The sequence below is a fragment of the Solanum lycopersicum genome, chromosome 4 (assembly GCF_036512215.1).
Source record: "Solanum lycopersicum chromosome 4, SLM_r2.1".
NCBI lineage: Eukaryota > Viridiplantae > Streptophyta > Magnoliopsida > Solanales > Solanaceae > Solanum > Solanum lycopersicum.
In genome coordinates, this window is record NC_090803.1 from 34,608,401 (window position 1) to 34,618,597 (window position 10,197).

At 34.2% G+C, this 10,197-nt stretch overlaps 1 protein-coding gene across 1 annotated transcript; it reads left to right on the forward strand.

Annotated features, from left to right (window-relative positions):
• Positions 1 to 607: 607 nt before the first annotated feature.
• LOC101266715 (probable DNA primase large subunit) lies at positions 608 to 9,997 on the forward strand. The gene is made up of 20 exons (XM_004237518.5): positions 608 to 775; positions 853 to 914; positions 988 to 1,091; positions 1,173 to 1,254; positions 1,328 to 1,387; positions 1,502 to 1,556; positions 1,644 to 1,663; positions 2,560 to 2,643; positions 2,928 to 2,992; positions 3,589 to 3,637; positions 3,724 to 3,771; positions 3,859 to 3,948; positions 4,119 to 4,178; positions 5,044 to 5,103; positions 5,432 to 5,506; positions 6,001 to 6,086; positions 8,990 to 9,083; positions 9,160 to 9,267; positions 9,570 to 9,639; positions 9,735 to 9,997. The coding sequence occupies exons 1-19, from the start codon at positions 640 to 642 to the stop codon at positions 9,609 to 9,611; spliced, it is 1,380 nt and encodes a 459-aa protein (XP_004237566.1). The 5' UTR covers positions 608 to 639; the 3' UTR covers positions 9,612 to 9,639; positions 9,735 to 9,997.
• Positions 9,998 to 10,197: the final 200 nt, after the last annotated feature.

Consider the following 10,197-nt stretch of genomic DNA (forward strand, 5'->3'; position numbering starts at 1 on the left):
TGGGAGGGTGGGTAGGGGGGGGGGGTTAGGAGTTTAAAAATAAAAATTTAAAGTTGAAAATATTTTTAAAAAGCAAAATTATTTTTTTGGAGAAGGGGTGGGGTTGGGGGGGGGGGTCGGTGATTTTTTTTAAAAAATGATTTTTTTTAAATTGTTGTTTCCCCCCAAAAAATGTAATTTAAAACTGGAGACGAGTTTTGGAAAATGTTTTCCTTAATTTTTGAAGGGACCTTAATTTTGAGGAAAATGAGTTGATTTGAAAAAACATTTTCCAAAACTTTTGTCCCAACCAAACATGAGAAAATTAAAAAATATTTTCCTTTATACCAGACACTCTTAAAATAAAAAGGAAACGCAAGTCTATAACCTTACTCAACAATAAATTCTACTTTAATTTAAAAATTTAAAATACAGATAAAATTAGATAATACAAAAGATTGCATGAAATCAAATAAAATATATAAAATAAACTTTTAAGAATAATAAAAAAAAAGAAAGAAAACAGAATTGGAAAAAAAAGAATAATGAATGGGCCTAGAGGCCGAAAGGGGAGGGAAATGTTTCCCGCCATTTTGTACTTAGACCCATTTACCCATACTCATATAGCGTTACTGTGTTTAAGGAAACTGATAGGAAAGGATGGAAGCGGTAAGATCGCAGCGAAAATCTTTGGTATCGACCGGCGTCGGTTCAACACTTCCTCTCTATCGCTCTGCCCCTCCACTTGAAGTCCGTCTTGAAGATTTCGAGCTTTACGCCATTGATCGCCTCCGAGGTACTCACACTATAAACTTTCAGATCTCATTTCCTTTCTTTGCGCTTACTAATTTTATTTTTCTTAATTCAATCCAGTTCTTAAAGGTATTTCAGATGCTTTGTCTAGAGGAAAGAAACCCGATGAAATGGAGAAATTGGTAACTCTATTTTAGTAGTATATTTTATTTCTTTCTTCTACAATTGGATTCATCTTACTGCTTTCAAAATTAGGTGTTGGATTTGTGGAAAACAAATATGAGGCATCAACATTCATCTGAGCTCCTTAATAAGGACATAATTTCACATTTTGTTTTGCGACTTGTTTATTGCAGGACGTGAGTACCATCTTTTTGCCTTTATCCATTTTCCATAATTCTAACAATCCATTCTTTAATAGATATAACTTAATCTTTTAGGGAGGAGTTAAGAAAATGGTTTCTTTCAATTGAAACTACCTTATTTCGTTACCGTTTCCGCGATGAACCTCCTGAAAAACAGGTTTGCCACATTTTCTTTTCCTCTCACAACATCTTTATACTTATTGTTTGAAATATAATAAATTTGGACGCAGAGAGCGCTAATGGCAGATTTTGATCTTCCATACAAAGCTGTAACCATTGCTGAATACGAGGTAAATATTTTAAAAAGATTTTTCTTCTCTTAATACCACTACATTGAAGTTTTACTCTTCGGCAATATATTGGTGATGCATATTTTACGTACGCCTATCTTGCTTATGATGCAGAGTGTAAAGGAAAAATTGAACCAAGTTGCACGCGCCATAGGCCAACCTATTACAAGTAGTATTTCTCTTTTGTAATTCCAATCGCGAGCGTCTATTTTGATACTATTTAAGTCATTAACTTCATGATTTTGATTATTTGCAGCTGATGCTATCTATTACAAGGTATGCTCTTGACTTTTGCAATGCGTAACCCCCCTGGTAAAAGAAAATGGAAGTAATAAAGGAGCCAATAGCTATGTAGCTTGGGCCCCTTTAAAATATCTGTTGCACCCAAGTAGATCTGATAGGCTTTGGGTGTGGGATTCGCACCAAATTCGGTCAACTTATTTTGGGTACTTTGGTTACATCTCAAGAAATGTAGACATCTATTCATATAAAGTATGAACACCTTGCTATACTTGAGATTTCTTATGAGTAGAATATCAGATATTTATAATGTATTAAATTTATTAGTTTTAGCTCAGCAACTGTTAATTGATTCCATACGTATGTATAAATGTCATAATGCTAATTTATTCGCCGTACCCCAGCATCCTTACCCACTCTGAGATTCATACCTCCGGATACTAAATTTTATGTAATGAAGAACCTAAAATCTAGTTCTGCATCAGTTTACCCATACTTAAGCCTGAGCAACACCAGCCAAGACAACAATAGGTCTGCATGAACATCTATGTAGAGGAGTGCAAAAGAAAGATGTCGTTGACCATATTATACTTGCATACTTCCATTTCAGAATCGAAAGAATTGTTGCCTAATAGCTACATGTGTATGAATCGACAGATTAATTTGCTTAAGAAACTTCTTTGGTTTGACCAGCATGCTTGTTGGGGATTGTAAGAAATAGAAGTGGCTACGATTTTGATGTAGACCTCTTGATGTGGCTGAACATTTGTCATGATTGGCTTAGTAGGAACTATAAGACAGGTTGTCAATTGTATTATGCTAGGAAAATAAAGCTTAAAAAAGGACTCTGTTTATCTTGTTTGAATAAGATTTTGCTTTATGAGGTTCTGGTTGAGCTTTCTCTTATATGATTTTGGTTTTAATTACTCAAGGTTCCATTTGAGGAGGTGCCAGAGCTTGTGGCAGGTCGACGAGTATTTATTCAAAAAGGGAATGCATATATCGCCATGAATCAGGTAGTTCTTTGTATTTCTATGGAAGCTGTTAGAATATGAATAAATATATAAATCCTACTTAGAATAGACACAAGAATAGGAATCCTAAATGGAGAAAGAGTCATAGGAATAGGAATCCTAATTTGAAAAAGGAGTCCGATGTAGTGTCTATAAATAGGGTCTCAATGCAATAATGTAGATACACAATTTCAATAATATATTTCTCCTATATTTCTCAAAGAAGCATCCAAATGAATATGTTGATATCAATATACCAATTCCTGTGACATAGCTTATTCTTGCAGGTGGTTTCACTAGTAATCACACAGTTTCGGAGTCATCTTTCGAAAGCACTAGTGCTGACAAACAGGTTGGTTGCCCCAGTTTTGGTCCTCATTGAAAGATGAGCATACCCATTCTTACATAAGCAACATCTTAAAAAATAACAATTATTGAAAGTAACTTCTCTTATTTTCACTATTTTAAACTTTGTTTCAAGCTGATTTCTTGTCGTAAAAAGAAAATTATCCCTCCCGAACTTGATTCGCAACGACTGCAGTGCTTCAAATTAGTGGAGCATATCACATTAGAAACTGGATCGCTGAACAAATTCGTTCAGCTTCTCATCCAACAATAAACAATATATCAGACAACAAAGAGAATTGATTTTCTTACTGCTTTATTTGTAAGCCTCTAGTCATTAGCATGTGCATTTCCACTTTGTGCGTCAGGTTTCTCATTTTCTCTTGCTTTTCTTATATCTGAGTTGATGGTTTAGAGAGACCACGTTTGTCATTGGTCAGATTTCTTCTATATCAGGAACTCATTAAGCTGACAATGTGTTGTCAAGTTCATCTGACATTTCATCTAGCATGTTGCTTTTGGAATTTCATCTATTTACTCCTTTTAATTTAAAACTTAGGTTCCATCATTAGATTTTTTGAATTTTCAGTTTACTGATTTCAGAAAATGGACCTCTATGATCAGAGAACAGGAGAAGGACCGTTTGGTTCCTGTGAGTATTGAGCTAGTTTTGAAGTTGCACTCAAAGATTGTTTATGTTCCTTAATGTCTAAACCTAATTTCCCTTAAATATGTTAGATTATTGAAGCCTTATCCACAAGTTACCTGGGTCCTGATTATAACCAGGTGATTTAGAGCTCCTTTATTATCATCTACTGGTGCTGTTGTAACGTTCTTGTTGCATTCACTTGACTAATCCAACCTTTGTTTCAGCCGAGAGAACATGCAGAAATATCACTAAAAGACATTGACCAGATTGCTAAGAGTTCATTCCCTCTATGTATGGGTCATCTTTTCGAAAAGGTTAGAAGTTGATCAAGAAACTAAGTTCATTAACATCGTATGTTCCTTTTAGGGTTTACTGTCATGTTATCTCTTAATTGTTGTAGTACTTTTAAGCAGTTATGATGTTTTGGTACTACACCTTCTTTTCCAAAAAGTTCGCCTTCACCATGGTTTATGATTTATTGCAGCTACAAGAGGATCATCATCTGAAGCATGGAGGGAGGATGCAACTTGGTCTATTTCTCAAGGTTATATTATCAGAGGGTTGATGGGGATTTTGCCTAAAAAAATTGAACTGTTTTTCTAGATGTGATAACAGGATTAATGGAACTTCATTGCTCCGAGCATTCACATATTTTATTCCGCTGTATAGCAATCCATCATCATTTTTGTCTTCGTTTACACCAAAATAAATCACAAACTTTCCTTCTAGGTGATTAATCGATGTTGAATCGTATTCATGCAGTCGTTCCTCTCTCTTTATTGGTTTTGGGGAGGGGGATTGGGGCTATTTATAACTATATATTGTTTCCAATTGTTTATACAAAAAGGAAACTCAATACAACTGAATTTAGAAATTTTCTGCAAATAGGAATGCTCCAATAGACTTTCTTTGTTATTGAACAACACATGCTAGCTATTACACATGACATAATAGAAATGGATGATTCATAAAATGCTAAACACAAACTATGCATTCAAGGATTCTGGTTAAATATATGCCTTCCAGAGAGAGAGATGTGAAGAATAAAAAGTAAAAGGATTTACAAAAGCTAGAAGGTGGTCAAAGAAATGGTTCTGGATGAGGTTAAGAAGTAATTGCTTTTAAAAAGTAGGAAATAGGCTTAGTGGTATAGAACAATTTTTATCCTACAGTTTATTCAAGAAAGAAAGTAAGTTGAGAGAAAAAAAATGAAGAAAAGAGGATTGAAGTTTTCTTTTGTTCTATTAGGGCTCTCTTGTCAATGATTTGTTTAGAGTTACAAATTCTTTGGTTGAAGCACATGGATATCTACAAGAACACAAGTATTAGTTTGAGGTTCTCTCAGTGAGCGATCGTAAGAATCAATTCTTCACTGTTCATTCTTTGACAGTGTTTTGCTTTATTTGTAGGGTGTTGGATTGAAGTTGGATGATGCCCTTGCATTCTGGAGAGCTGAGTTCTCCCGAAAAGTAAGTAGAATTTAATGATCTATGTTTTTATTTTTTTATACATAGCAAGTGTTCTCCTCTGTCGGATGTAATGGACTGAACAAGTCCAAACATGAGCAAGCTATTCGAGACAAGAAGCACCTTGGAGAAGAGTTGCCCAGTTTTCCTTGTACATGCTATACTTGTGTCTTAGCTAGAAATAGATTTACCACTATTGATAAGGAGAGAGTAGACTGTGAACAGATGATAAGAAACGCTGTCAGATGATATGGCTTCCACCTTCTGAAGTAGGTGGTCTCAGATGTGTTCATTTTCTCTGGAAAATTAAGTGCATAATTTTTTCTTGTAGGTTGGTGCTGAAAGATTTGAAAAAGAATATGCATACAGCATAAGACACAACTATGGGAAAGAAGGAAAGAGAACGGTAAGTAACTTATTTGAAGTCGCATTGCAGAAAATGTAGAGTTTGTGAGAATGTCTATGCATTTGGTACTCCATAGTTGTGATGGAAGTTGGAACATTCTATTCTGTATTATAACTGAGAAGTGTCTTGCTAAAAAAAACAACAAATGCAACACACCAAAAAGAGCTCTAATGTCTGAAACACCAAGAGAATAAAATACAAGAACAAATTCTTCTAGTTCTGGATATCAGCTCACTTCTGTTCTCTTTTAGGAAGGAAAAAAGCAGAAGAAAATGACTTTTGTCTGTCTTCTTTCGAGTTCTCTGTTCCTTTGTATGCCCACGAGTAAGCATAGAACATTGGAATAGTTTCAAGATTCTGCTGATAGGTGAAAAGAGTGAAAAAAAGAGAGAATGTTTCTACATCTTGTGCTGTTCTATTTTTGGTAGAGATTTTGCATTCTTTTCTCCCTTTGATTTCTAAACAATCCGTATTGCTTTCTTGCAAGAGTGCAGGATTACACACCTTATTCTTGTCAAAAGATTATATCATCAACTCCTGGAGTTGGAGATCACCATGGCTGTCCATATCGTCATTTCAGGTCAGACTGATCTGCCGTTGCATTTGATCTTGTTCACTGAAGTGAGCAATTGTTGCTTTTATAAAACATGAGACGCTCATCACGCATGTTAATTCCTGAAGCTTTGAGACAAATTAACTTTCATGTTTTTGCTTTGAGACAATTTATAATAGCTTCTTTCATCTCTGATGAGTGATTTTTCATGTTTTTGCTTCCATCTGCATGATGTGTAGGCTGTAGCATGTTCTTGATGCAACATGATGAGAAAATGAGGTCTTCCAGGCTGTCATTGATTAAGCACAACTTCTTATTATCCTGCAATTTGCTTACAATTTTTTTGGACATCTAGGTTTTTAGGAAGTTGTATGGGTTAATGCATAGTTGTAAGTTTCTAGGAAGTCCAATTCCTACCAAAAGAAAAAGAGAGAAAAACCTATTGTATCAACTTTGCAACCTAGTTGATAGTTCTGGGAGCAAGCATTTTGCTTGAATTGTAGGCCTTCCCAGTGTGAGTTTGGATTATTCTTGCTTGTGTGCTTCACTGAGTGCCAAGAAGAAAAAGAACAGCAATTAAATCCTTAATCCATGTTAAATAGAATTGAAACCATACAGGAAGCTGAGGAGAGCTTAATCAATATCAAGGTTTAGAAAAGGTGTAATTTCCAGCTCCAATACCTTTCCCCAAGTAAAGAAAAATCTTATCTCCTCGATTAGATACTAAATTCTTGATTCCTGTAATGAGCAGTTGTAGTTAATACCTTTTGAGTGTTGAAGTCTTATGAAGGGTTAGACCAGTGGCGTAGCCAGGAATTTCAGGAAGGGTGTCCAAGTCATAAGTAGTTTTCATTTTTGAAAAATGGATGCAGCAAAATTTTTATTGAGTCAAACTACATTATATTAGTGAATTACTTTTTTTTTTTGTGTGGAATGAATGCTCCAAAAATTTTAAAATCAAAATGTGTAAAAGTGAACAAATAGTTTTTAAAAAATACTTTTTAGTTTTTACCAAAGTAATGATAGCAATGAGACATAAGAACATAGAGTAGAATCAATAATTGATTATATATTCATTTTTATATATTTAATATTTTAAATCACTAATTAATAATTATTTTAATAAATAACAATTTAAAAATAACAAATTTATTAATTATTATAATTGCTTAATTAATATATAGAAAATAACAGATTATTATTATTTTAGAGAGTCGGATTATATTTTGAAAAATAAAACAACTTGCAACAAGCAGGAATCGAACCTGCAAACACACAAATATAAAGTATATGGGTCGTTTTGGAATCAATAGATTTCAAAAAAAGAAGAAGATGAGTCAATATAAAACTAGTCATCCAAAATTTGTCCAGGACACGCTCATATGCTGTAGTATTAGATTTGATGGATGAAAGTGATCAAAATCTAAGAAATAAAATTATATGGGTAGGGTCGGAATAATGACACGCCCAACTAGAAAATAGAAATTATACAGGAAAGGTCGATTTGATGGCATCACCCTATTGAAAAAAGAGAAATAATATGGGTAGCATCGAAATAATGTCACAACCCTATGATAATCAAATTTGAGGAGTCACCGAAAAGACGATGCTACGCAACTCAGTAATGAGAAGGTAGTTTGGAAATATCTATGGGTAAATTAAATATGAAAAATAGTTCGGATAGATGCACGACAGTTCACAAATCAGATGTACTAAAGTAGTTACCAGAAGGATGGGATGGTGCTACACATAGGATATGAATAAAGTAGTCACTAGAACGATGTCAACGTTCTACACAAATTAGACATGAGAAAATAGTCAGGATAATGATGGCACAGTGCCACACAAATTAATTATAAAAAAGTAGTTACCTGAAAGATGGCACAGTGCTAAACAAATTAAATATGAAAAAGTAGTCACCATAAAGGTGGCACAGTGCTACAAATTAGATATAAGAAAGTAGTTACCAGAATGATGGGACGATGCTTTACTAAAATCAAATATGAGAAAATAGTCAGTGGAAAGATACATGGTGAGGCAGTGAGCCATTTTGCTAACATAATTGTTGGAAAGATACATGGTGAGGCAGTGAGCCAACTTTTGCTAACATAATTGTTGGCCAGAGCCGCCCGCTTACAGTGGAAGCTCTTTAATTGTTTACTAAGATTGTAGAGATTCTGATACCATGTAAGAAATATAGGAAAATAATATTATTGAATTGTTGTTTCTATATTATTATAGAGAGACCCTATTTATAGACACAAAAATAGACACTTTTCCAAGTAAGATGCTACAATACAATCCTTTTCTAAGTAGGACACTGTACTATTCCTATTCCTATATCTATTCTAAGTAGGATTGTATATATCTGTTATATTCTAACACCACGAATTTCACCAAATTTCCTTTTATCTTTAATCTCTTTGAATTTTGTTTGTTTACTTTCTATTTTTATCTCTAATTCCTTTATGAGATTCCATTTTTTTCTTTTTTAATAGCACATTCATATTTATCTTTTGAACTCGTAGTTCTATGCATGAACTGAAAGATAATATAGATTGCCTGCTTTTAATATTTACAAATTCTTTTTGCATGTTATACCATCCAACAAAACTATTTATGGTTGTGTATTGTCTCTGTGTTGTTCTGTCGAGACAGAAAGTGAAGTTTATTAGTAAGGAAGAGAGAACAGCAATTTGATAGTGATATTATCTTCAAATTGTTCTATGTTTCAAAGATTGAACCAGTAAAAGAAACAGAAGATGTGCCTTTCCCTTATGTGATGACCTATTGTTGTCTCTATATGATGATGGAGACTATCAATTAGCTTTACCTAGGTAGTAGACTAGTATTTACTCAGATTTTTGGCAAATGTGTTGGAAAAGATTGCTCAATTTTCCCTTATTGGCTTGCCAAATTTGCTTCAACAGTGAGGAGAATCTGAGAGCTGCTCTGACCAGGATGAGAGTAGGCAATCGAGCACTGGAGGATGTGATAGACAAAGTCCGAAATAGACATTACCAGGTTGGTGTATAATAGGATGAATTATCACTGCTTTGTGTCGCCTTATTTCATATGTTGTGATTGTAAAATTGTGCAGTTGGCATGCACTTTGACCTTTGAAGCTGTTCATGGCTCATCTTGTGATGCCGGGGTTAACCATCCAAATCAGTACTACAATGACAGTCAGAGGATCTTGGAATCACAGGTAAGTTCTTCGTGGACTAATACTAAGATGGCTTGTAAAGGATATCTTTGTCATTGTGATTTTGTGATTATGGATTTGGTGGTATAATTAATCATGTGCTGTGATAAAATATTTTTCCGTTGTTTCCATTACCTGTTTTAGGTAGAAGTATGATGCTGAATACATTTGGTGTCGGAGAAATGCTTCTTTATTATTTGACTAACTTGCCTCAATATTGTGGCCATGTCAGTGGGCACACGGCTTTTCACATTTTACATCACGCCTTAATATGTATCTTGTTTTTGCGGTTAATCTACTTTCAGAAGAGTTCCAGTAACCCAAAAGGAACAGCAGCTTCAATGTAGGGCAATATAGATGTGTTGCCTCCCTTGTGTGAGTCTCGTCTATGATAAAATTCTGTAGCATTCTACTATATTTTCTTGTTTCCATATTTATTTTCCTTGCATGAACATCCCATGAAACTGCAGTGGAAGATCTGGTTGACTTGCACCTGCAAGAATCCAAAGAAGAGCATGCAGGACTAACTTAACTACGAAGAAGAGCTAATGCCTTTTCTGTCCAAACAAGTTAAAAAGGGAAAACAGTTGGATCACCGATTACAGTTTTTTGATGCAATCCCATTTTTTTAAAGCATTAGTGTACTGTAAGTCTATAACTTGTATTAATTTAATCCTGTTCAGATCTATATCTATATAATTTATACGAGGAAGGTGATGTGACACTCTCTTTACCCTTGCCTTCTTTCTTATTTTCTCTACTCAGAAGATCTGCAGATGTATAATTTGTCTTTATTATTGCAATATCCATGATAAAAGTTACCCGTTATGAGTCTTTATGGTAGAAATCGAGAAAAAGCCTAACATATTCCCTTATCTTTGAGGGCCTATTAGTAAAATTCGAGGAAAGCTTTGAGTGTAACCTAAAGACTAA